The sequence below is a fragment of the Vanellus vanellus genome, assembly GCF_965231255.1.
Source record: "Vanellus vanellus genome assembly, chromosome: 1".
NCBI lineage: Eukaryota > Metazoa > Chordata > Aves > Charadriiformes > Charadriidae > Vanellus > Vanellus vanellus.
In genome coordinates, this window is record NC_138905.1 from 2,102,598 (window position 1) to 2,128,988 (window position 26,391).

At 48.2% G+C, this 26,391-nt stretch overlaps 1 protein-coding gene across 1 annotated transcript in view; it reads right to left on the bottom strand.

Moving 5' to 3' along the window:
- LOC309678427 (uncharacterized protein) overlaps positions 1-26,391 on the bottom strand; it is a gene marked incomplete at its 5' end in the record, with an annotated part of 110,739 nt that overhangs the window by 70,041 nt on the left and 14,307 nt on the right. Inside the window, 25 exons of the mRNA XM_082491452.1 lie at positions 228-263; positions 468-527; positions 1,145-1,216; positions 2,578-2,631; positions 2,733-2,759; positions 3,436-3,522; positions 3,639-3,707; positions 4,453-4,497; positions 6,515-6,541; positions 6,634-6,714; positions 7,008-7,082; positions 8,179-8,369; positions 8,689-8,832; positions 11,068-11,191; positions 12,367-12,506; positions 12,845-13,048; positions 13,202-13,348; positions 18,432-18,551; positions 19,566-19,712; positions 20,771-20,908; positions 21,615-21,764; positions 22,057-22,185; positions 23,388-23,546; positions 24,179-24,298; positions 24,504-24,650. Coding sequence (XP_082347578.1) covers positions 228-263; positions 468-527; positions 1,145-1,216; positions 2,578-2,631; positions 2,733-2,759; positions 3,436-3,522; positions 3,639-3,707; positions 4,453-4,497; positions 6,515-6,541; positions 6,634-6,714; positions 7,008-7,082; positions 8,179-8,369; positions 8,689-8,832; positions 11,068-11,191; positions 12,367-12,506; positions 12,845-13,048; positions 13,202-13,348; positions 18,432-18,551; positions 19,566-19,712; positions 20,771-20,908; positions 21,615-21,764; positions 22,057-22,185; positions 23,388-23,546; positions 24,179-24,298; positions 24,504-24,650 — 2,693 coding nt within the window. The remainder of the gene's footprint in view (positions 1-227; positions 264-467; positions 528-1,144; positions 1,217-2,577; positions 2,632-2,732; positions 2,760-3,435; positions 3,523-3,638; positions 3,708-4,452; positions 4,498-6,514; positions 6,542-6,633; positions 6,715-7,007; positions 7,083-8,178; positions 8,370-8,688; positions 8,833-11,067; positions 11,192-12,366; positions 12,507-12,844; positions 13,049-13,201; positions 13,349-18,431; positions 18,552-19,565; positions 19,713-20,770; positions 20,909-21,614; positions 21,765-22,056; positions 22,186-23,387; positions 23,547-24,178; positions 24,299-24,503; positions 24,651-26,391) is intronic.

The window sequence follows — 26,391 nt, forward strand, 5'->3', positions numbered from 1 at the left end:
TATTTTATTAAAATATCACATCTTCCTGCCATTCCAGGTCTCCACAGCACTCTGCAGCAATGACTTCCACAGGCCAGTGACTGCTGATGTGTACAATTATTCTCTTTTGCTGCTTTTGAGTAAGGGGTCAACATTCCCGCAGCCTATGATGATGGTTAGAGCTACGTGTTTTCATTGGCACCTGACTACCAAGCACAGGGACTCAGGTTTAGCATTTCAGTACCTACCTTTGGTCCTGGTGCTCCTGGAGGTCCCATCATCCCCTGAAAAAACCAGAAGAAATAGCGAAAGCTCAGACTTTAAAACCCAATGTCTTCCCTTCTCTCTTCCCCTTTCCATCTGTAACTACAGGATGCGCCCTCCAAGGAAAACCTAGATAAGAGAGAGGTATTGGAGGAGACTCTGGAGACACTGCACCCTCCAATGGGTCTTTAGCTGCAAATCTCACTCTGAAATTGCTGACCCACCTGCTCTCCTTCTTCCCCCTTCAAGCCAGCAGTGCCGGGAATGCCCGTTCCTGCCATCCCCTGCAAGGTAAGCACAGCATTGCCCTCAAGAAAGCTGGTCCCCAGTTGCAGAGCATGATATGTCCTACCCAGATATCTGCTTCAGAGCTCTACTCTTAGCCAACCTACAAAGCAGGAGGGGAGAAATTTGCTTTGTAAACTTTTGGCTAAGACACATGTCTAGCCAGTAACCTTCAGGCAAGGTGCAAACTATGACTTGGAGGAGAATTAAAAACAAGGGTCTGTAGGTGTTTTCAGTGACCTTTTCTGTAGGTGTTTTCAGGGACCATTCGAAGCAGGGTGGGGGATTCAGTGAAGTAGCCCTATCCAGGGGAGAGGGAGCATGCAGGGCTTGAGCCACGTTTGGGAGGAAACACTGCTCCTGGCAGCAGAAACTGCAGAGGAGATCTTCCACTGGGTGGAAACCAGAGGACCGAGAGGAAAATGGACTTGGATGGACTTGCAACATCTATTCTACCATGCACAAACTCAAACCCATACAAGCAGGGAGTGAAGGGGAATGGTGGGAGATCCCAACGTGCCTCCCCACATGTCTACCCTACTATCACTTTGTCTCATCTATTCTCAGCTCCCCCTTGGGCTGATGGATCCTGCAAGCATCTGACATGAGTAATGACCTTTTCTCCTCTTGGTCCAGGCAGTCCAGGAACACCATCTAGTCCTACAGGGCCTGGCAAGCCGGGTTTCCCCTGAAAAGGAAGATACATCATCAAATCTTTTTCTTCCAAACTCTTTGTTACCAATCATACTGAAAAAAAGGTTTATTTTTAAGTGTGCAGAAACACAAGCAGAGAAATATACATCCCGATGTGCCCGTCTTAACGGTTCCTGTCCAACTGAGGATTTATAGCGATATCTATGTATTCCCAAATTTCCTTTTCCTCCACAAATAAGCTATAGATCACTGGCTTTACTCAGGAAGGGAACATAAAGATGTGTTTGCTTGTTACATGCGAAGACAGAGCCCGGGTACCCATGTCGATGTGGCAGCGGCTGTCTTCTACAGTGGCTCTTCATGGCTGTGTTGCTGTAAGGGGGTGACCACAGCAATGCTGCTGGTGTAGAAATGGTGAAGACTGACATATGGAAACGGCTGCTCCATGGGATATAGCTCTACAGTATGGCAAAGGTAAGAAAAAAAGCACCCATGTATGATGGTGGACAGCAAAAGGCACCTTGGGAAGGGTGCAAGAACAGGACTTGCCCTGTCCCTCAGTAATCTTTCAGGTTTGAGCCATTTGTAATGCACGGACTTCCCAAACCAGACATGGATTCTTTTATTCCTAGTAGTGCTCCATGGACTTTTGTCCTTCTCTTATCTCCCTGTGAATTCAAACTTCCTACACCCCAAAACACCCTTCTGGGACTTCTTCTGTGAAGAACCACCGCCTTTTCTTTGTTTCAAATCTGCTGCCAGCTCAGTCCATTTGCTGTCCCGCACTTTTGATCCACCTTCTTGCCCTCCTCTGGACCTGCCCCAGGTCTTCTCTGTCCTGCTGAGACCAGGGGGGTGGGATGTGGGAAGGAGGAGGGTTGCACTCAGCTGCTCCATGGGTGAAGGAGACACAGGGGGCTCAAGGGCGAATCACTGTTGCTTTGGAGTAGCCTTCGTCAGGTGACGTTTGTTATCATCTGCCAACATGACTGACTATGCCAGAGGTTTATTGTCATGGTGAGCACTGTGATGGATGCACTTCCCACAGCTTTGCTCCGTGCCGTGAGGAAGAGCATGCCCTTGCCTTTGGCAAAAGGAATGGCTGTTATCCCGTGTCTTTGCTGGGTTTCTAACATTTCCCTTTTGGCAGTCCCTGAGTGACAGGTCAAGAGGATGAAGTTGACAAAGTGAGAAACGCTTAACTGGCCCTGGTTAATCTGCCAGCCCTCATCAGCAGAGTGAAGCATCCTAAAGTGGCAGATGACGAGAGCTGGCAGTAGACATTGTCCCTCTACACCCACCCCCACGTGGCAGTGGGCGTCTTGAGGCCAATCGTCCCTTCCCACCATGACCAACAGCTCTTCCTTAGTAACTGGCCAGCAATGGACCACTCACCGGCTCTCCCACACCTCCTCTGTCACCCTTGAGGCCATTCCTCCCACGAGGGCCCTGCATGAAGCACAAGACAGTCTTACCGGGCAGCTTAGAAATACTGAAAATAAAAGGCTTCTCACCACATGCAAAAGTGAAAGCCAATCTCAGGTACTTACCCTGACACCTGAATCGCCTGGTTCACCCTGAAACACAAAGGACAAGGAGCATTACCATGGGGTGGTAATTTAGAGAGCGGGTCCTCTCTAAACTTAGTCCCAGCAAAAAGCTCCTGCAGGCTGACAAGCCCAGAGACCAAAACTCCCACCACCCCCAAGGGAAAACAGAGCTTTAGTAGAGGTTTCTGCTATCTCGCATGCTCCAGACACCTCAACCAGCAAAATCTGATGACAACATCCCCCTAGGGTAGAGGAGGGGAGTTTTAGGTGTCTTGGTCTCTGCTGAGACTTTCTGACCCAAGCCTGGTGCAAAGAGACATTTGGTGACAACCATCAGTCGGGTTTTGGCTGTGCACAGCACAAGTGATCCTGGGTATTTCACTCCAGCCACCAAACAACCCTCCTTGGGACCTGGAGCTGGAAAAGTCTTAGTGGCCACTGAATCTGGTTCTATGTCAGACAAGTAACCTTTTCAAGCTCTGTCATTGATTCCCGCTGTGTTGAACAGCAGGGCCCTGATGATGGGAATGTTTGCAGAGTTCCTCCTTGTATGCCTCAATGGGAAAATCTCATGACAGAGACAAGAAATGAATGTTGCCAGGACTCTTGAATGAATAGAGTATCCAGGAACCCTGGACTATGCTGGGTCTCCTCTCTCTGTAGTACAACATCACAGAACCATGCTTCAAGTAACCATGCTCACCTTGATGGAGATCCCTGGTGGCCCCTGTGGCCCTGGTAAACCTGGTGGTCCTGCTACCCCAGGAACCCCTGGCTGCCCTTTCTGTCCCTGCAACAACAAAAACCAGGAAAGGGAGGTACACGGGCTCTCTCCCAGATCCCTTCCCTTCTCTGCCAGCCCTTGAGAGGCTGAAGGGTCCACCAAACCTGGCGTATGATACTCACGGGGGCGCCAGGCTGCCCATTTCGTCCGGGAATCACCTCCACTCCTCCCAGGACATAGCCTGGTTCACCCTGCACACAAGGGGAAGAAGACACGTGCTTAGCTGCGTTGGGAGGCCCAGGTGCAATCAGGCAGTTTCATAATTTAGGGGCAATTTCATGAACAGTGTAAGTGACTTTAAAACCAAACAGCCCCTCCCTACACTACAAACCTAAAACTTGTGTTGCTTGCAGCCAATCTTTTGCAGAGGTACCAGAAACCACATGGCCGTGACACGAGTTTTGCTTACAGGCATGGCAGAAAATTGAGAAAATGGGGAAAAAAAGGAGGTTGGCTTTCAGCAGGATCCACTCCCTGATCTGTAGCCATACAGGTGGCTCAGGTGGATGCAAGGAAGGAGAAGGAACGTGCATTGGGGGCTGGGGGAAGGACAGGATGCCTGCTCCTGGGATCTGCCCACAACTGATCCTGAAGCCTCACCATTTTGTGTCCTAAATGGATGCAAACAGGCTTGTTCACAGTGGAAACTCATAAAGGCAGAGTGGTCCAACCAAGCAATACCTCCTTCTGCAAATAACCAACTGAAATGTGCCAAGGGCCTGTGATAAGGACTGGGTACTTTTCTCCGTAAAGATGTTAAATTCCTCCTAGCAAAGCTGCAGGACAACTCCCCAAGCTGGAGACTGTCCACGTAGGGCTAGTTACATATAGCTCAGAAGCTCATATTCACCAAAGGTCCCTGTACAAATGCTTAGAAATTAGAGATCAGAGCAACACAACAGCTTTTGCCCAATGAAACCCAGGAATGAAACTCACTCTGTCTCCTTTTGGCCCCACTGGTCCAGGATAGCCAGGAGATCCCTGGAATTAAAACCAAATCCTGCAGCATGAGACGGGAAAGCACCCGCAAGACCGGTATCTAATAAAATTTCATTCACTTTTAAAGTGGTCATGAAAATAGGTTCCTAGAAGTGGTCCCAACATTGATGAGAAATACATGTCACCCATGTGTGTGTCTCTCTCTAGTGATGGGTGCATGTAGGACGGACACCTGATGCAGTGACAGCGTAGTACATTGAAGCACCATGGGAAGCTGTGAGGAATGAGGGGTTGCTGTTTATTTAATCCACCAGGAGAAGGTAAAGGATTCATAAGGAGCATTCAGTGGGTGCAGTGGTTTGTGTTGGACCCCTGTGATTCATGCAAACCATGGCTCACAAACATCACAGCCCTTGCTATAGATGCTAACCCATCACAGACACTGGCCGTTTGATCCAGATGCCCAAAGATGGGTGATATCATCAGGTACCCAAGGCATAGGGCTGAATGGCAGACATGATGCAGGAATTATGAGAGACCTCTGTCCTTCTGGAGCACCATCTGGAGTGGGATAACAGGGCATCTCAAATCACATGAGAGGACTCTTTAAGCAACTGAATTGAGCCCAAAAGATAGAGTCAAGTTCAAGATGGTGCCACTGAAATGTTGTTTCTGCACAGGAGCTGGCTGTTTACACTCAGGTGCAGCCAATGGAGGTCTGGGACTTAGTTGAATTACACATGCACTGGTGTCTTGTGCCGTTTGTGATGCTCTCTGATGCCTGCCTGGCCTCCAGCTCTCACTTCAGAAGTGTCCATCAAGTCCCATATTTTATCAGTGCTGCATGGTTGCCTTGAAAATCCTAGGGCATCCCAAATCCCAGAATAGTCAGGGTTGGAAGGGCCCTCTGGAGCTCCCCCAGTCCCACCCCAGCCAGAGCAGGGGCACCTCCAGCAGTGGCACAGGACACGTCCAGGCGGGTTTGGAATGGCTCCAGAGTGGGAGACTCCCCCCGCTCTCTGGGCAGCTGTGCCAGCGCTCTGCCGCCCTCACAGGAGAGAAGTCCCTCCTCAGGTTTAGACGGAACTTCCTGTGTTCCAGTTTGTGCCCATTCCCTCTTGTCCTATCACTGGGCACCACTGAAAAAAGACTGTTCCCATCCTCCTGGTACCCTCCCTTTAAGGATTTATATTAAGTATTTATAAGTGTTGATAAGGTCCCCCCTCAGTCTTCTCTTCTCCAGACTAAGAAGACCCAGGTCCCTCAGCCTTTCAATGACCTGGACACACCTTGGTACCAGCCCCTTATCAATTTAGCCCTCAGAACCAAGGGTGATTTAGCTGGTCAAATGCAGTTGTCTACTAACAGAGCCTTGGTAAAAGCAGGGGAGGGACATTTGTGACTGCTGATCTAGTGTGCAAAGCCATGACATCACCAATGACATCAACAGCATGGAGCAATGAGTACAGCAAAAACAAGGGCGCATGAGGCTTGTCTGGTCTAGCTAGATGCATGTTTTCCAAGCAGTGCTACGAACTGTTGCGTGAACAATTTGTGTATTTGAAGGCTGTGAGCAAACGCCGCTGCTGACGATTATGCATTAGGACTGATAGCTACGACTGAAGGCAGAGTTCATAGTCCTTGGCCTTTTTCTGGACAGCTCTGGTTCATTGAGGGTTACTCAGCTAGAAACGTGCCCATGTTGTGTTGCATTATTTGCCAGATCTCTGAACAGAAGGAAACCTACTCCACCCCTGGAGATGTTCAAGTCCAGGTTGGACAGGGCTTTAAGCAACCTGGTCTAGTGGAAGGTGCCCCCGCCTGTGACCGGGGGGTTGGAACTAGATGATCTTCAAGGTCCCTTCCAACTTAAACCATTCTATGATTCTATGATTCTATACTCAGAGCTATTCAGTGACAGCAATAGTCCATCACAAAGGCAAAATGGGTCACTTGGTTCTCCTGTCCTGCTCAGCACAACTGGTCGTTGCAAGGCTTGAAAAGCAAAACTTTAGGGTCCCACTGTATTGATGATCTTTGCTGCATTCAAAATACTTACAGTATCACCTTGGATGCCAGGGAGTCCCTGCAAAACAGGTGAGAGGGAGAGATTTGAGAGCCATGCTCACTTTTCTCTTGAATGGCATTTTGACAAGGTTTACTAAAACAAATACTTACCATGAGTCCAGGGGGACCAGGAGGACCTGTCCGCCCCGGTCTGCCTGGCAGCCCGGGAATGCCATCCTTCCCAGGTAGACCCTAAACATATGGAAAGTAACAGAGTGCACGTTATGGCCCCAGACCTACAAACTCAAAACAGCTTCATGCAGCACCAGCCTTCTATACCACTTGAGGGAATCCCCAATTGCCAGCGCACACACACGCAGGTTAGTTATCTTTTGCCCGATTTTCAAAGCCAGCATGGAGCAGGATTTATCAAAACACCAACATAAAAGATGTGAAAAAGATTCTTTGCTAGATCTCTTCCTTTGTTCTACTCATTTAGTCACATATTAATTAACAAAGCGGATGGTTCATGGTGATGGACTCACCCTCTCTCCTTTCTCTCCCTTTGTAGTAAAGCTGTATGGGTCGTAGCCTCCATGAGCTGGTGAGCTCCTGAAGCTCTTGAAAGGAAAACAAAAATAGAACAAATGATAATGAAATTATTATCTGTCAAAGGATGGCAAATAAACCCAAACCAGAGTGACCATGAAACACAGACTACAACACTCCTTGGCTTATGCAACAGAAGAAAGAAGCAAGTTGACCATCCAGGAGACCCGTTCATATCTTCAGACTATTTAAAGTCCCTTGGAGGTCACGTGTTATTTATTATGTTTCCAGCTTGTGTCTTGAATGGGATGGAGAACCCAAGAGTTCTGTGAGGACAAAATGCAGTCAGGGAGTGTATTGATAACTCAGGAAGTCTTGGCCCATGTTACTCGTACAGTTCAAGATCTTCTTTTTGGCTCAGAAAGACTGTACATATTGTTCATTATACATCTGCAAGACTTCATGGTAGTGTCAATGCAATTCTTCTCCCCCATGGGAGAGACTGTGGAAAGGAGTTTGGCAGAGATGAAATGAAGAGCCTAATTCAACCATTCGTGGACAACATTAATCTCATCTAATTTTAGACTGCCATAGCATAGACATCACCATCTGAGCTATTCTGCCAATGTGGACACCTACCTATGAACTGAAGCATGACCTGACTGCTGATCACACTGACTAGCTGTCCACCAACTACTATGGAGACACTCATTTTCTCCAGTGAATCTAACACAGACTGTTCAGACCTGTTGGGTGTCAAGAAGTCACTGCACTTTTATATCACCAACCTTTTCATTGAAACAGCCATAAAATATCATTGTTGGAGATACTCCGTAGATGAGCTCACATTCATACCAATGACACATCAACAAGAATTGGGAAGGGGAAATGAATTTATAATGCATTCAGGTCCTCTGCCCTTGCAGTGGCCTTATGCAACAAAACTTTCAAAGCTGTTTTCTGGCTTCCCCAGTTCCACTCCCTTGAGTTCAAAGATTTCGTTCCTTATCTTGAGGGTCGGACAGTAAGTGAAGTCAGGATTGGACCCCGTGTCCTAAATCTGTTCTGATTTTGCTTTAAAACTTTGCTCAGGAAAGAAGATTGCCCCTGTGCAAGACCTGCGCCAAACAAGCTGGCTTATATTCAAAGGGCTGTGAAACAGCTCACCTCCCTGGATGGTAGCTGGGCCCCCGAAGGCTGAAGGTCAGAACAAATGACTTCTATCAGCTCTCGGAGGATCTGGGGGAAGTCGTCAAATGTGCTGACATAGAAAACATTCTGGAGGTTCTGCTGCAGCAAGATGCTGTTGAGCTCAATGGGGTCAGCTCCTGAGACACCCACAGCAATGACGCGGATCCCTGAAACACATCGCTCACTCAATGGAAGCAAAAATGTTTGAGATCAGAGTTTTCAAACCCCTCATCACAACCTTCCTCTTAATAACCTCTGCTGGGATTAGGTACTCCGGTAGCCACACAAGAGCTCACCTGAAGCAGCATTTGTGAGCTACAGCAAACCAACACACTCAAGCTAGGAACAGAAAGAAGAAAGGATAAAGGAGTGAAGAAAGCCAGCAATGCACTCAAAGTGTGCACATCACATAACGTACCACCCTCAACCCCCTGGAAATTCATGGAGAACCAAGGCCTCAGGGAAACATGACAGGGCAACTCTTACCCAAAGCATGGGCTGCTCTGGCTGGTAGCAACACGTCATCCTGCGATCGCCCATCAGTCACAAGCACCAGCACGTGAGGAAAATCTGGTCTCATCCCTCTGGAGGACTGAAATAACTCCTTTAGCATGTAGGTTATACCACGACCTGGGCAAACATAGAGACGGATAGTGTAAATCTGCCTGGTAGGTCTGCAGGTGGGAACTGTGGGTCCCCTTCCACAGATGGAGAAAAACTGGCATTCAATGTGGCCCCATAAATGGATAGTAGCCCCTAGCATGGGGGAATGTCTTTTGAGGGAAGACAGCAGTAAAACAAGTTGGCTGGAATGGTTCAGGCTGAATTCAGCAGATAGTTTTGGAAAGGAAAAAATAATACATTTGGGAGATTTCAACCACTTTCCTTGCATTTTAGAAAAAACCCCCACAGAATTCCAATTTCCAAATTTCTTTAGAAAGACCAGGAAAATTTCACAAAGAACTGTCCCTGAAACTGAAATGGTTAAGAAGCCCCAAAACAGTATGGAAAGATTCCTTTGATGGGTAAAATGCCTCTATTGACATGACCTCCATAAAAAGAAGGATTAGAGGCAAGATTACCTAGGAATTTGCAGTTTGACCAGTTTCACGCCTGCTTTCCTTAACCAGTCCCATCAAAATTCTTGTATTTTGATCAGTCTAATTTTTCCATGTTGCTGGCGAATACTGCTGAGCCAGGATGAGGTATATAAGCCTTCAATTAACAAACATGGGTGCCTCAAGGCTGCCCTTTATGTTGTCTGACTAGAAGACATTAAACATAGAATCATAGAATTGTCTAGATTGGAAGGGACCTTTAAGATCATTAAGTGCGACCATCAACCTAACACTGCCAAAACCACCAGTAACCATGTCCCTCAGCACCATGTCTACATGTCTTTTAAATACATCCAGGGACAGTGACTCCACCACTGCCCTGGGCAGCCTGTTCCAATGCTTGACAACTCTTTCCGTGAAGAATTTTTTCCTAATATCCAATCTAAACCTCCCCTGGCACAACTTGAAGCCATTTCCGCTTGTCCTATCACTTGTAACTAGTGAGAAGAGGTTGACCCCCACCTCACTAGAACCTCCTTTCAAGTAGTTGTAGAGACCGATAAGATCTCCCCTGATCCTGCTTTTCTCCAGGCTGAACAAACCCAGTTTCCTCAGCCGCTCCTCATCAGACATGTGCCCCAGACCCCTCACCAGCTCCGGTGCCCTTCTCTGGACACGCTTCAGCACCTCAATGTCTTTCTTGTCATGAGGGACCCAAAACTGAACACAGTAGTCAAGGTGGGGCCTCACCAGTGCCAAGTACAGGGGAACAATCACTTCCCCAGTCCTGTTCACCACACTATTCCTGATACAGGCTACGATGCCATTGGCCTTCTTGGCCACCTGGGCACACTGCTGGCTCACATTCTGCCAGCTGTCCAACAACACACCCAGGTTCTTCTCTGCCAGCAGCTTTCTAGCCACTCCTCCGCAAGCCTGTAGTGTCCATGGAGCTGTTATGACCCAAGTGCAGGACCCGTCACTTGGCCTTGTTGAACCTCATACCATTGGCCTCAGCTCGTTGATCCAGCCTATCCAGATCCCTCTGTAGAGCTATCCTACCTTCAAGCAGGTCAACTTAGTCATTTGCAAACTTCCTGAGGGTGCACTTGATCCCCTTGTAATTGGGCTATTTAAGAAAGGTAAAGTTAAAACTGACTACCTTTAATTTAATATTATTGCTCATGTATCTTCAGGGAACCAGGTATACCCTACCGTCCTGCTGGGAATGAGTAGGTAGAAAGTGCTGTTTGTCTCTGAGCATTTAACCATGTGAGACAAATATGTGTGAATTTTGGAGATGCTCTGGTGATGAAGAGCTCTGTTATTTGTACAAGAGAGGTCAATAAATGACATTTACGTGATGACACACCGTGAAAATAGGACGGGGCACATTGTTTTGTTGTTAGGGGTAGCAAGGTAATAACTGTTGGAATTTGTTGATTAAAATGTGCATACAATGGGCAATAAGGATGCTTCAGCATCAACTACCCTTACCTAATGTTTATGGGCTTGGTCTCCAAGCCAGGTATAAAAACCTTCCTCAAGTTATAAGGTTATAAAATAATGAAGAGAAACCCAGCAGTAAAACTAAGACATGGATAAAGGACACCAGGCTAGCTGGGAAGACTATCCCTGGAAATAAAACTAAATTCAATCCTCCATTCTCAAATTTTGAAGAACTTTGGGCCATAACTTTCTAACCAGGTGAATGGTTCAAAACACTCAGACATATGTCATCCCTGGTCTCCAGCCTCTGTCTTGGTCCAGAAGGTCCACCCCATGTGTGCAGCTCACCCATCCAGACCTGTTTTTGTGTTGCCTCCAGCATAGGTCAGTCCCTTGATGGCTTTCAAGGCACCGTTGCGGTCCCGGTGCTGGTTGAAGTGGAAGGCTGCCCTGGGCTCCTCGCTGTACTGCGCAACAGCAACCTGCCGAAGAAAAGGGGGTTAAAAAACGTGGAGGGCGCAGGTACACGGCAAATGTGCCATCACTCAATAAAATGCCTTGAGTTGGATAATACAACTAGTTGCAGTGCAACAGGAGTGGAAAGAGGTTGTGTTTCTTGAAGACTGGAAAGAGGCACAAAAATGGCTGTCAGGTTGGCAGGCATATAGGGCATAATCCATATGTTTAAGCATGGGCAAGGTACTTTTTTTCAGACTTTCTAGGGCATCAGAGGTTTCTGCACAGGCTGGTGGATACAGCACAGGACTGATGGAAGACCTGCACACTTCAGGCAGCTCACGGTTGGGTGGGAGCATCTCTTGCTGCAGGAGGTCCCATGGCAGCACCCATCCCTCCTGAATTAAACCCTGGATCTCCATTGAGTGCAAAAGGAGGCCAGCTACTCAGCTTGTACTATAGCCATCTAAATTGAAACATCTTTGTTTCTCCAGAATTATTTGTCACCCCAGGGTAACTTCATCATATGTCTACACCTTCAAGACTACCTGTAAGTAAAGAGTGCAAGAAGCTCCCCGTTTTCTGACCTAGTGAAAGTAAGCTATGCAGGTCTCCCTTTCAAAGGATTGGTTCAAATATTACATTAATTAAACAGAAATGACCCGCCAAAATTATCTACTGAGTCTTCCGGTTGGCTTTGTTGAATTGTTGCTGAATACTGTAGGCTTTATTTGCTCTTGAGATTCTTCACAGCATGGCCTGGGGATCTGGCCCTCTGCTTATCTGGCAGCTGCAGCTGCTGGTGGGTGCTGCATCTCCCATCTGGGCCCCCACCTGGGTCTCTAACCATTAGCAGTCTGGATGTGGGCAGAAAAGAAGTCCTAGAGTGGCACCCGCACCTGATACTTCCCTGGGCTCCATAACCCAGACAGCATTTCAGTAGGTCTGGGGTTTGTTTTATTCCTGATGACTCACTCTTGGAAAAATAACCAAGAAGTGGAAATACATCCAAACAAGTAGGCTGAGATTTAGGAGACTTTTATTCATGTCTTTGTTGGGCACACACATGCCTTTAGGCAAAGCACTTAACCTTTCTGAGCCACCGCACGCGAGCGAGCAGGCTGCGGTCATCGCAGGGGTGAGCAAAAGGTGAACACTTGGCAGGAAAACACCTTCAGGAAATAGAATAACAAAATCTTGCCTGTGTCCCTTCAGGCCCAATCTTAGGGAAATAGGAAATGATCCGGAAGAGGAAATCCTTCACTTTATTGAAGTTGCTCTGGCCAATACTCGAGGACTCGTCCACCAGGAACCCAACATCGGCTTTGAACTTGCCACAGACTGCAGAGGGAAGAGAGGATCTCTGTAAGCTGGGGCGTCCTAAAGCAGAAGCATCTTTCTTTGTGTTCGGAGCAACAAAGCAAACCCAAGCACAAATACCTCCTGCGATCTCAAGTGTTGGGGAGTGAGCAGGGAGCACCTTCACCCCACAGGGTAGCGCTGAGAGCTTCACTGCATTTTTATGAGTTTTTTGTCTTCCCCTTCCCTGACATTGACCACTGTCACGACCCAGTGAATGAAGACTAGTTTTGGCTCCTGAGATCAGGGGAGACCATGGTCCTTGGTGGTTTTGACCTGCTGCTACATCGTCATCAAATCACACATGGATACACACTCACTTGGCACAGGGAGAGTTGTCAGCAGTGTGGACACTACAGTGGTGGATAGCAGGGTCTCTGGGGTTGGTGGTAGTGTTGTGGTGGTGGCCAGTGGAAGAGGAGTGGTCCCCACATTGCTGGGAAATACGGATGGGGATCTCATCGTATCCAATTTTGTAGAAGTCACAGGAGCAATTGGTGCAGGTGACTCTACGGGAGGTCCCGCTATAAGAGGCAAACAGAAAAGGTGTTTTTCAAACTTCTTTTAGTTATGATGCCACTATGTAGCAAAGCGCCAGAAGAGTAGAGAAGTCAAGAAATTAGCTTCAACAGCAGTTACCTAGGTAAAACTGCAACACAAGTCTCCAGCCTTCATACCTGTTTGCCCAAGGAGCGTTGTCTCTGGTCCCTCCGTAGCTCCAAAGACTGGTCTTATAGAAAACAAATACATTTCTTTGGCGCTCAGTCCTGTCACTCGGTACGATCTAGAAGCTGCTGATAACAGTTCCCGGGAAAGATCAGAAGCTGTGAAAAAGGAAGAAACATGCATTGACTGGGAGCCAGAGAAACTCAAAATAACTCCCATTTCTGTAGCATCCCATCTTCTAATGACACCACCTTTGGCAAAGAGGAGCTTGGGGACAAGATGAGTCCTGGGCTTCGGCGTGGAGGCTTTTGGTAAGACATGCAAACTGCAATGGTCAGGTCCTAAACCAGACGATGTTTGCATATGACAAGGGAGTTCTTGACTACATGAACAGGAAATCGTACAAGTGTTTAGAGAGGGCATTTGGTCCAGGTGGTCTCCAAGGCTGAGCTCTGTGATACACCAGGGATTTGCAGCGGTCAGCATGTACAGAAACAGGATTCTTTTTTGTTAATGTATGAAAAATTTACTGAAAAGTAGAATCAAACTTACTTGAGAAATTTGGTCAGATACAATAGATACTTTTGATCTAAAATAATGACAGGAAAAATCTGCAAAAAATGTCATAATGTTTTGACATTTTATAATGTCTTATTTTGGAAATACTGAATGATAAGTTTTGACCCTGCTCAAAGCGGTACTTGCACCTTTGCATTCTGAAATAGCATTTTCCCTTTAGAAAAATACAAAAAAATGTTTCATTACTGCAGAAAGACATTAAATTGGTGTGAATAATCTGTTTCATTTTCATTAGATATTCTCAGTTACTCCCAAAAAATTTCGGAAGGGGGGTTTTGCTCCTTTTAAAAAAAAAAACAAAACCCTCTTGCAATTTGGCTCAAGCTCTTCTAGTCCCCTCCTTTTGGGTAGGCAAGTCAAAATAGTAATAACAGGTTTAGATGCCATGCTACATTGTCTGAAGGGATTTGCTGTAGGAAACACAAGCTGGTGGCTCTCCTGAAACACACCTCTATGGCAGCCCACTCCCCCCCCTGCCCCGCCTGCCTAGACCCACAAACAGGCAAGTTCAGCTACTTTTCCTTTTGTAGCAGTAAACCATTGTGTAGCACTAAACCCCTTTGTTTCATATAATGGGTCTTTCACACAAGAAGAAAGTGCATGGTTACCACACTTGTACTTAGGACAGAAAGAAGACTTTCATGGGGGACTGATGTAGAAGGTACCTGGATCATAACCAGGCAGTGATGCCTGCAACAAGACTGACAACACACGTAGGAAGAAGTCTGCAAGCTTTGGAGAAGAAGGATGGTCTTTGCTGGTGTCCTGGTTTGAGCGATACAGATTTCTCTCTCAGTAATTTTACTTGTTAGTAAAGTCTTTTCTAATGCTTGGGAAAACTGTACTTTTAGAAGACTCCAACGTCTGAATTTGTGAATGTATTTACTTTATTGCTGTAGAGAACCAATACCAAATGTGATTTTGTCTCAACATTGCCGCCATGCCGCCATCTTCTGGGACGACCATCTTCTTCACAGTTTGGAAGTGGACAACGTCGTGCGCCTGCGCATGTACCAAGGGCACGAAAAGAGCAGGAAGAGGCTTGTAGGGGAACAGCGCTTCCAGTCGATCTGCACATGAGCAAGAGCCCTATATAAAGAGCACATGTCCTTTGGTGGTCTCTTTTGTTCTTCCCTTCTCCTCGCCTCCCTGCCGTGTGCCTCCCCGGACCCCGGACTATATGAAACGTGTAACGACTGAAGGCTTTGGACAGAATCAGCAGAAAACCGTTGGACTCAGGGTGGTAGTAGCGAACTTTCTACCTCTTTCTTTGTTTTCCTCTTTACCCCCTTTCCTTTCCCCTTTCCCTCCCCTTTGCCTCCCTTTTTACCATTCCTTCGCGGTTTGTTAAGAGAATTAAGTAAAAGGTTGTACGACATTTGACCGACTTCAGCGTCTTAATCTCATCCTTGGGACTATAACGAAACCTTCCTGATACTGGATAGGGACAATAGCCAGCTATGGTGTGCAGGTTTCAAGGTCTCAGTGTTGTCGAGCTCGCCAGGTGTGGGGACAAGGAGGAGCGAGACCCGGGCACTTGACCCAAACTGGCCAACAGGATTATTCCACACCATGAACGTCACAGTCAATATAAATTACAAAGTTTGCTGAGGACTTCTCTCTCTCCCTTGATGACTGTGATCCTGAGAACTCCTTGGCCCACTGCCGGAGCCCTGAGCCCTTCCCTTCCTCCTGAAGCTGCAGCGCTCGCAGTGTCCCACATGTGCTGTCACTGCTGGGAGCACACAGCTTCCATGGGCTGAGTATAATCCTTGTATATTTTATATTGGTATCAGCATCAATACTGGCTCTTTAGCGCTACTAATGTTAATTATCTAGTCTTATTCTCTTAAATCTGTTTATATTTCAACCCTCAGGTTTCCTTGTTTTTTTCCCAATTTCCCTCCCCAGCTGGGGAGTGGTCATCAGGTGAGAGAATAATGGTCTAAAGGACAAGAAATTGTTGTGGGTTCCTCAAACCATAACAGCAGGGGACAATTTTCTGCAAAGAATGAAGCTGATGTTTCGCAAGGGACAAGAGACTGTGAGGCTCAGGGTGCAAGCGCAAGACTAAATGAGCTTCTGTTGACTAGGTGGATAGGAAAACCATGACTGTGGTGCTCCAAGAACAGTCAAGAGAAGGTAGAAAGAAGAGATAGCAGGGTGATGTCCAGCTGAACTTCTCCAAGGTCCTTCCTGCGTGGCCGGGGAAGGCTGGCTCTGGAGGGAGCCCTGTTGACATGGGTTTGGTTTTGTGGGACACTGGACAGAAGAGGTCTACAGCTGGGATCACCTCAAGCTGCGTAGAAGGGGACACGATCTTTTACAGGGCGAGCTGGCTAGAGTAAGCCGGCAGGGAGGAGGGCATTAAATGAGCCTAAAACGGGGGCAAGAGAAATGGGTAATGAATGAGTACTCATTTAGAGAAAAAGTCATGTTGTGGAGAAGAAAATTTATCAAGGCACCAAGAGAGAAAAAAAAAAAAAAGGACAAAATTCTTAATTGCCTTTATACACTAATGTTGGCAGCCTCGATAATTAAACAAGAGAAATTGGAATTACACACTTATGAGCATAAATTTGATCTTGTTGGTGTTATTGAAATGTGGTGGCAAGATTAATCTGATTGGAATGTTAAATCAATAGTTATAAACCTATTTCAGAAGGATCGATCGAGTGAGGGCACAGGGGGACTGTCAGACATGGTATTATCCATTTCTGAGCCCCTGACAACTCTGAAACCAATGATTTTTGAATACTTACGGATCGATATTTTAACAGCGTGGCACAGGAGGGGAACAGTTGCATTAGATCACTTAAATCACCCTAGAGAAGCAAATGTTCAGTTCCCTAATCACTTATCCATATTATGTAGAGCAAAAAAATGATGCTACCACAGGAGACTTCATCCTCAGTGACATATGCTGCAAGTCTTAAGCTGCCAATACCAAAATGTCCTTGGAATTAAAAAAAATTAAAGCTGACAACCTGGTAACTCAAAAAGCACTGCAGGGAGTGCCGGGGAATTGTGTCAGGTTCGTTTTCTTTATTGACTTGTGAAGATGAAGTGATCCCTAGCAAAATGTTAGTGGCCAAAGCAACAATGGCAGGAAAGTTGCTATATTCAAAGAGGTTTAAGTCCACTCCAGGAAAAAAAAATATAGCTGGTGCTTTCAAAGGGCAAACGCTGTACGGCCAAATCAATTGGAAAAAGAAATATACACTAGAAATTGTGAGCAATGACTAAGAAAGCTTTAAAAGCTCTTTACTATACAGCAAAGCTTTTAAACAGATAAGAATTATGGTTGTATGGATGACAAAAACCAACATTTTTTTTGTTCACTGCAACTATCCCTGTAGGACAAGTAGTGACTCTAGAGGAAGGGACACTGATAATGCCAACCAGCAGGCTTTTTCCTAAGCAATTTTCACACCTCCTTTTTCTTCATACTAGAATTTTGCAATGGTCAAAAGGGTCACCTTATGAGCCTCCGCAGTGGACCAGCTTCCAATTTTCCCCCTCTTTTTCACCCAAATGAAGAAGCTGAGACGAAGGAACATGATGCATGGAAGCCCCCAGGGTCAACCCTCTGTTCTTCTGCTAAACAGGGTCCGGATCCATTCAAATATAGGAAGAGTGTTGGTGCCATCAGTGATGGCATCTTTTACCTCAGCTCAAACTGGGCAGCACTTGGAGACACAAGTCATGACACTTGAAAGAAACAGCAGCCACCTAAGGCTGGTGGTGGAAAGAAATTTCCCCTTTAAAACCTGCCTCTTGCATTTTCTGCAGCATCACCTCACCCTAAGACCAGGTATTGAATCATAGAATCATAGAATTGTCTAGGTTGGAAGGGACCTTTAAGATCATCAAGTCCAACCATCAACCTAACACTGACAACACTACCACTAAACCATGTCCCTCAGCACCATGTCTACACATCTTTTAAATACATCCAGGGATGGTGACTCCACCACTTCCCTGGGCAGCCTGTTCCAATGCTTGACAACTCTTTCCATGATGAATTTTTTCCTAATATCCAATCTAAACCTCCCCTGGCACAACTTGAGGCCATTTCCTCTTGTCCTATCTCCTGTTACTTGGCAACAGAGCCCGACCCCCCCTCGCTACCCCCTCCTTTCAGGGAGCTGTAGAGAGTGAGAAGGTCTCCCCTCAGCCTCATTTTCTCCAGGCTGAACACCCCCAGGTCCCTCAGTTGTTCCTCATCAGACATGTCCTCCAGACCCCTCACCAGCTCCGCTGCCCTTCTCTGGACACGCTCCAGCACCTCAATGTTTTTCTTGTCGTGAGGGGGCCAAAACTGAACACTACTCGAGGTGGGGCCTCACAAGTGCCAAGCACAGGACGACAATCACTTCCCTAGTCCTGCTCACCACACTATTCCTGATACAGGCTACGATGCCGTTGGCCTTCTTGGGCCATGTGGGCACACTGCTGGCTCACATTCAGCCAGCTGTCAACCAACACCCCCAGGTCCTTCTCTGTCGGCAGCTTTCCAGCCATTCAAACAGACCACAAGACCACAGTGCAAGCCAGACATGTCCACACTCCATCCTCAGTTGCCCTTGGGTGACAGGGCAGCTCACATAGGAGGAGACCAAATCACATATCATCCTTCTTTCCCCCACCAAAAAACATTACCTGAGGATAAGCGCCACGTTAATAGGTACGTAGATGCCCCAGGAACAGCCGTCCAAGTCAGCAAAACGCTGGTCTCCGCAGCCTCCCACAGTGTGAACTCAGTCACTTTGGGTAAATCCACTGTTAGAGAAGAAAGAAAGAAAGCTTAGGGTGGGTAGAAGCTACCACCGAGAGCTTGCCCGAGCTGAAAGGAAGCCGATGCATCCCTTGGGAGGCTCAGATCCCGGCCCCACTGAAATCAAAGGCAAAAAGTCCAGATAGAAATGATGAGCATGAAGCATGTCTCTGCTATGCTTGTCCACAGCTCCAGCTGCTGGTGAATCTCTTGGATGATATCTACCCCAGGGCGCAAAGATGTGTGTGCCAGGAAACACACCTGAACCCGCAAACAGCTTTGGAGACCTTCTGCCTCCTAAAATACCATGTTTCTGGTGAGAGGAAAAAGTCCCCGCAGCACTTCAGGGGCTTTCCAGAAAGCTGAAGCAGATCAGATCCTCAGCTGATGGGAATCGGTGGAGTTTTAGCAAATAACTGTTGGCAGATCTTCAGCCTGGACTGCCGGGTGTTTCTCTAAACTGATTTCAAAATCCGAGCTGTTGAGATGGGCAATAAAGTTTTTGCCCACTCACTTGTGCTCCCTGCAACCACAGCGCTGGCTCCACACCCCTGATCTTCTCTGCCACTTGATCTCCAAATCTGCCTATTCTGCAGCATCAATTAAGTCGTGTGATGCCACAGCGTCATGAGTGATGTTTGCCTTTATCTACTGGAAATTGTAACTACATAAATTGTAGTTGGAATAACTGGAAATTGTAACTACATAAATTGTAACTACATATAGATATTGTAACTACAGAGCTAATTCCAAGATAATGTGTCGCACAAATAGCATCTCGCAGTGATTTATTGGCAAGGGAAGACAGGTAAAGTCCCAGTGTTTCTTAATAATAATAAGAAAGGACCAATGCATGTTTTCTGGCTTGCTGGCTGGTGGGACATGAGAAGTATCAAGGTGTCTAACAGCCAATATTGCTCTTTTTCCATCCTCACCTCCCATCAGAGCCCTTAGGAAGAGACAGCCCCCAGCACTAATATGGAGATGCTCTTGTCCTCACCCAGTGGTTCTGTACTCACAAGTTTTGGCTGTGAGGAGTGTGGGGCTTCCCTGCCGTCCTCCGATCATTGCAGACATGCAGATGGTGTAGGTGGTGCTCTCCTTCAGTTTGGGGATCGTGAAGGAGACTGTCTCTGCTGCAACCACCTGGGAGGTTTCCAAGCCACCTAAGAGGAGCCATTCAAAAAAACCCCAGTGTTAGAGACAGGGCAGGGTAATTGCTATTAACAATTATTGTTACAGCAGTTTCACGGAATCACGGATTTTTCAGAGTTGGAAGGGACCTCTAGAGATCATCTAGTCCAACTCTCCTGCCAAAGCAGGACTTCCCAGAGCACATTACTCAGGACTGCATCCAGGCGGGTCTTGAAAATCTCCGGAGAAGGGGACTCCACCACCTCCCCCGGCAGCCTGTGCCACTGCTCTGCCACCCGGACCATAAAGAAGTTTTTCCGTGTATTTGAACAGAACTTCCTGTTCCAACTTGTGCCCATTGCCCCTCGTCCTGTCACTGGGAACCATTGAAAAGAGCCTGGCTCCATCCTCCTTCAACCCACCCTTTAGATACCCATACGCCATAATAAGGTCTCCCCTCAACCTTCTCTTCCCCAGGCTAAAGAGTCCCAGCGCTCTCAGCCTTTCCTCATAAGGGAGATGCTCCAAGCCCTTAGTCATCTTAGTTGCCCTTCGCTGGACTCACTCCAGCAGTTCCCTGTCCCTCTTGAACTGGGGAGCTCAAAACTGGACACAGGATTCCAGTTGTGGCCTCACCAGTGCAGAGGAGAGGGGGAGAATGACCTCCTTTGACCTACTGGCCATACTCTTCCCTATGCAGCCCAGGATTCCATTGGCAGGATTCCATTTCCTCCCACATATCTTATGGGACTTTGCCAGGGAGGAGTGTTATGTGCTCATTTTGCATATGGGAAACTGAGGCACGGTCAGGGGAGAGATCTGGTCACAAAGGCATCACATATGCTGCCGGAAGGGAACAACTTCTCTGATTTCCCAAATCACAACTATGACTATATCCAGTGGATATCTTCATTTGTGACTAAAACCTGGCTCAGTTACAGGGCTTCAACCTACTCCCGTAGACATTACAGTTGCCATCTACCCCGATCATCTGTGGAAATGAGGAACGAGCTGAGCTAAGCTCCTGTCTTCTGGGGTTCCTCATTCTGTGTCCTCATACAGCACCTCGCTAAGAGAGCAGGATTCTTACCATTGAATGGCACCCAGGATATCTTATAATGAGTTACCCCAGGAAGCCTCCTCCAAGACAGCTTCAAACTATTGACGCCAGTGTCAGTAATCCTCAGATCTTGAACGGTCTGGATGGGGTCGGAGTCTGCAAGAGGCGCTGCAAAAATTCACCAGGATGAGACGTCTGAAGTAACAGCCCAAGTTACGCAGAGTTCACGGCTCTAAGCTACAGCACTGAAGAAAGATTTGGATATTTATACACTATCTACTTTCCAGGCATTATCCAGGGGTGCCATGCTGCATGTCCTAATGAATCCATGGAGAGGAGCTCTGTGCAGTTAAGCTGAGGGATCTCATCCACATCTCTTCCCACCTGCACCAAACTCCGGTGACACAACACAGGGACATGAGGAGGGGTGCCAAGAGAGGACAGATCATCCAGATGCATCTTCAAACACTGTGGGGAACCGTGGTTCGGACGAACTCATGTGAAAAGGACACTGAAAGGACCCGGGACCCCAAGTTTGAAGAGGCAGAGCCACAAATCGAGGAATGGCGGACCTCAAGAGTGCGTGCTGGTGAGCTGACTCTGAGTGGTGCCTGCAGAGAGGCTCCTACCTTCCTGAGATGGCTGTGATGAACACTGGGGAGCATGTTAATACGTCCAGGGTTGCCTACCTATGCCAAGCCTGTTTAACACACCAGAAGAACACGTTTCCTCCTACCCATGGGAACAGCCATGGATTATTGCTACCAGCTATGGGGGCTACTCATGTCACTCCATCATCAACATGCAATGCCACAGGACCATGAATCCAACCTTTGCTTCCCAACATAAAGAGGGTTGTTCCACCAGGACATACCTGTGTGGTGAGTCAGAGTCACCTCTGGCCCCTCCGCTTTGCTGAAGACAGCCCGAACACTGACTTTATACAGGGTGTTGGGCAGTAAGTGGTCAATCCGGTAAGCCAATACCCTACTGCCCAGGTACTGAGTCTTGGCAACCTGTTTTTCTGTAAAAAAAAAGGGATACTTAAGAGCCTGTAACTCACCAGTGAGGCTGGTGGCATCCCCTCCAAGGAAAATAGCCATTCCTTGCTGTACTGCTGTTTCAGAGCTTTGGGGATTACCTTCATAAATAGAAGTGCACAAATACAAACGGAAGGAGCCATCACCAACAGATGCAGGCGGAGGACCCTGTTTCTCAATAGATCTCTTGTAGATCGGAAGTTTGGAAAGATGGCTCCCATGGCCGTGGCATGGGTCTGTGCCGGGAATGAGTATGTGCACCCTTTCTCTCCTCACCTTTGCCTGCTCCCACAGGGCTCCAGGTGACTTTGAATTTAGTGGCAGCTGCGGTGGCACTCCACACCAGAGACAAGCTTGTGCTGGTGTAGGACATCACCTTGAAATTGGAGACGTAGCCAAGAGGAGCTGCAAGATGAAGACAGCATTAGACTACCGTCCAACAGGGCTTCTTGCTGTCAGTTTAATAAGGCTAAAATTATGTAAAAGAGTTGAAAGTTGCATCTCTGCTTATCCTCAGTGTCTGATCATCCTCACCATCTGATCATCCTCACCTTGTTTGCACTGCTTGAGGTCTGGGCCACATGTGTGCATCCTACCTCCCTTAGCACCGAGGAGTGTATTCTGTCCTAGATCCAGGTGGGAGCATCTCTGCAAGCCCAGGACAGGCAGTACAGGGATCCAGGGAGCTGTGAAATCCAAACCCCAGTGCTCCCAAGCTTCCTGCAGGGTGAAACATCTACCCAGACCTCCCATGGGTGCTGATCAGTGTTTGCCTGTGCCCACTCTTCACAAGGGTCAGCCCATTATCTCCATACTGTATCGCAGGGTTGCTAGTCACCTTCTGCCACTTTTAAACCTCTCTGAGGATATATCTGTTACCGTACAAATCTCGCCTCTGCTTTCTGATGCTCATGCTCAGCATTGCTGCCTTTCTCCCCCCGAGATGGAGCAACCTCGAAGTTTGTCATAGAAGGACAAGATCTGGCCACCAACTAGACCACCGTCTTTCCTCATTTCACATAAAGAGTTTTCATCTGCTGCCTCTTGTCCAGCAACCTGAGCTTCCAGCACAGCCCTTTGGAGTCCCCCCTTCTTTGAGGCAGGGGACAGCCTATGTCACCAGACAGAAAGGACCACATTAAGATGTTCCTCTCCCTTTATCTCCCTATGGCTCCCTACAGCAGAATTTACCCAGGTCTCATCTCTTTTCCAGCTGGACTCTTTGACAGAGTTGAAGACTTTGGTCATCGGTCTGGATTTCGGGGTGCCTGGAAGCTCAGTGTGCGCAGATTGGGCAGCTCTTATCTGAAGCTCTGCCCAAGCTCAGGGCACATGAACAGGTCCACTGCAGAGCACATTGGCTCCAGTTTGCACCTGAAGCATCCCAGGCAGAAAACCCAGAGCCTTTAGGACTCATGGTCTCCACTACCAGGTACAGCAAGTCAACAGGGCAAAGGACCACCACCACGGTGCCCCTGACACCAACCCCCAGTGAAGTGGGGAGCAGGAGGCACGGTGTAAGGGCATCGTAGGGGTAGACAAGGTTGAATCAGCCACACAAGGGTTGCGTGCTGTGGTAGCTACTTGAACGTCCTGCCTGTACTCACATGTCCTGGCTGAGGTTGTGATCCCTGGTCCTTCCACCGAGCCAAAGAGCACATAGAGGGAAATCACATACTCGGTGTCATGGGCCAGGTTGCGGAGCTGGTAGGCTGTGATTGACCTGTTGAGGGCGAGCTGGCGAGGACGGTCTTTGCCAAAGAACTCTGTGGAATGGAGAAAACAAAACAGAAGAAGATGAAAACAGAAGAGTCTGGAGAGCAGCTCTGTTGCATACTGGGAAAGACACTATGTTTTCCCCAGCAGTCCATCTCTGACCCAGTTGAACCTCTGTTGTAGGACACCCATGTGGGCACTGAGACAAGAGAGAGTTTTCCTATGGTTACTTATTTGGGAATTTGAATGACTAAAGCACCCAAACCAGCTGAGAAGAACTGAAGGAACAAAACCAGCTCTCACATCCAGGGCCCACAGTAATGTGGTGCTGTCCAGGGGCAGTTCCAACATGTGCTCTGCCCCTCCCCAGCATCTCCAGGGAGTTGCAAAGCCCCTGGGCTGGATGACCAGGCAAGGTGTTGCAAGACTCTTGCACCCACTGGGATATGTGTTGGGCTGGGGTCAGGCTGAACATAGTTGCTGCAGGGACCCTGTCTGTTGGCACTGCAGATCAGATCCAGGAATAATTTCTGGTTTCAATTCATGCCCTGAAGTTGTGGGAGGGGCTGCTCAGACCATTTAATGAGCTGGACCTGCCCCGATGCCCACCATCCCCGAGGTTCCCCAGGCCTTATCTCCCATGCTACAGAAGGAGGTGGAGGTGATGCAGGCTGGATCTTACCTGGTGTAGGACCCCAAGCCACTCGGTACCCGGTGGCCCCAGCAACCGAGTCCCAGGAGACCAGAGCGCTGTTGATGGATATCTCACTCACTTTCAGCATCTGAACGGTGCTCGATGCCACTGCAAGACAACAAAGTTGACCGAGGTCCCCCAAACAAAGTTGACCAAGTGGCCCCCCAAAACTGTAATGACCCAGACCGCTTTCTGCACCAGATGACAGGCAGGGTGATGATTACAAATAACATCAGCTCTGTGCTGCCAGCACAGCCTGACCCCCATCTGTGTCTATGTGGGCTGGCTCCCACCCCTGCTGCAGGGCACTCACCTGTCGTTGCTTTACCGCTCACCACCGGCCCCTCGACGTCCCCAAAGATGGGGTTGATGGTGACGGTGTACTCTGTGCCAGGCTGCAGTCCCTGGATCATGTAGTAGCTGTAGGTGTTGCTGAGGTTCACATCTTGGATGCTGCCCTCTGCAAAGGGAAATGATGTCTGGGCTCCATTGGGTCAGACCGAGGGGGGACCACCCTCCTCGGGTCTCCTTGCCTGGGAGGGCGGCGGGCAATCACGCGAACAACTGTTTGAGAACTACATAGTTGTGCAAGATTGAACACCATTTCATCCTTCTGGCTTGTACACATGTCGGCAAGGTCCTCAAGCCAAAGATGGTAGGGAGAGGGCTTAGTTCAACAAATCTTGGCTGAGGAGCTAATGTATATGCAGGTAGAAATAATCCACAGCCGCTCGAGCAGACCTCAGTGATCACCAGTAGGTCAAGGCAACTCAGGGCTTTGCGGGCCAAAGAAAATCAATCAGGTAGCAACACACAAATGGCCACGTATGGGTCTGCGAGCAGTCCTGTAAGAGGGTCCACGCTCTGCCCAGCCTTGGGTGACCCCATCCTGGAGTCATCTTGCCTCCCCTACAGGACACTGGAGCCCAACTGATGCCACAAAAGACTTTTCCTCATTTCTGTATCCTTGCTGTGGACTAGCAACTGCTCGGCTAAACCTCTCGGCACGGCAGGAGAAGAGTTAAAACCTACTCCCGGGGGGTCACACCCCGTTTCAGAGGGACAGAGAGGTGGAGGCAGCAGTATGTTGAGGTTTTCGGGGGAAAAGCTGCCGTTTGCAGTTTGGTCACTGGAGGGTGCCATGTCCCCATCTTCTGCTCCACCAGCACCCTGAGCCCCATCCCCCTTCTCCCACCCCACGCCATGGACCTTCTCTCCACATCAGTCGCTCGTTTGTGTTTATTTATTCTCTGTCTTAGAATTCAGAGAAGAAAAATCAAACCTTTCCAGTGCTGCGTGGGGATGGGCAGAAGGTGTCTCCATCCCAACACCAATGCAACTGTAAGGCATGGCCCTGGGACGGGATGGAGCATGGGAGGAGGACCCCAGAGGGTCCAGCAGTGAGGGTGGGCTGCCCCTTGGGATTTTTGGCACCCTTGGAGTTGGGGTGAACCAGTATCAGGTGAAAGAGCTGCTCAGAAAGAGCAAACCTGCAGTGGAGGTGATGCCCTTGCTGCTTCGTAGGAGGCTGTCACATACCATCCCCTCAAGAAGGGGTGTCCACTGTCCAAAGATGTGTCAGGCTGAGGACGTGCATGCTTCATTCCTAGCTGGGGTATCGAGCAAGGACTGGGTAAACAGCTGAGTTTTTGGGGGGTGCTGTGATTTTTTTTTTTTTTCTCTGGAGAACCATTCATTACAAAGCAATAAAAACAGTTTTATATCTTCCCTGTAAAGAATTTTCCCTCCTGACGACCTTCAGAGCTGTCCTCCAGCTAACCCCCCCCCTCCCCTGGTGGGAGATGTTTCCTTACTTCATAACCAGGGGAACCGAGCCAGAGGAGAGTGTGCTATTTATTCAAAGCCTGTGATGGAGCCCAGGTGTCCTGACATCCCATCTTGTCTTTGAACCACAGAAACATCCACCTCCCGAGGCCAAAATATGCCATCAAACCTGATTTTTCTAACTTCTGCTCCCCCACACCAGCAATGAAAATATGTTTGGGTTCAGGGCAGGGGGAGAAGCTCCAGCTGCAAAGGCAAATCTGTCTTCAGACACCAAAGTTTGTCTGAGAATGAGGATGCATTATGGGATGCTGGGGGATGAAGCCAGGTCTTAGCGCTGCAGAGAGAAAAGCAACAAGCTCAGGCGCTTCCAGTCTGTAATGTGGCACCTGTCGCCCCAAAAAGTGAGGCGTGGG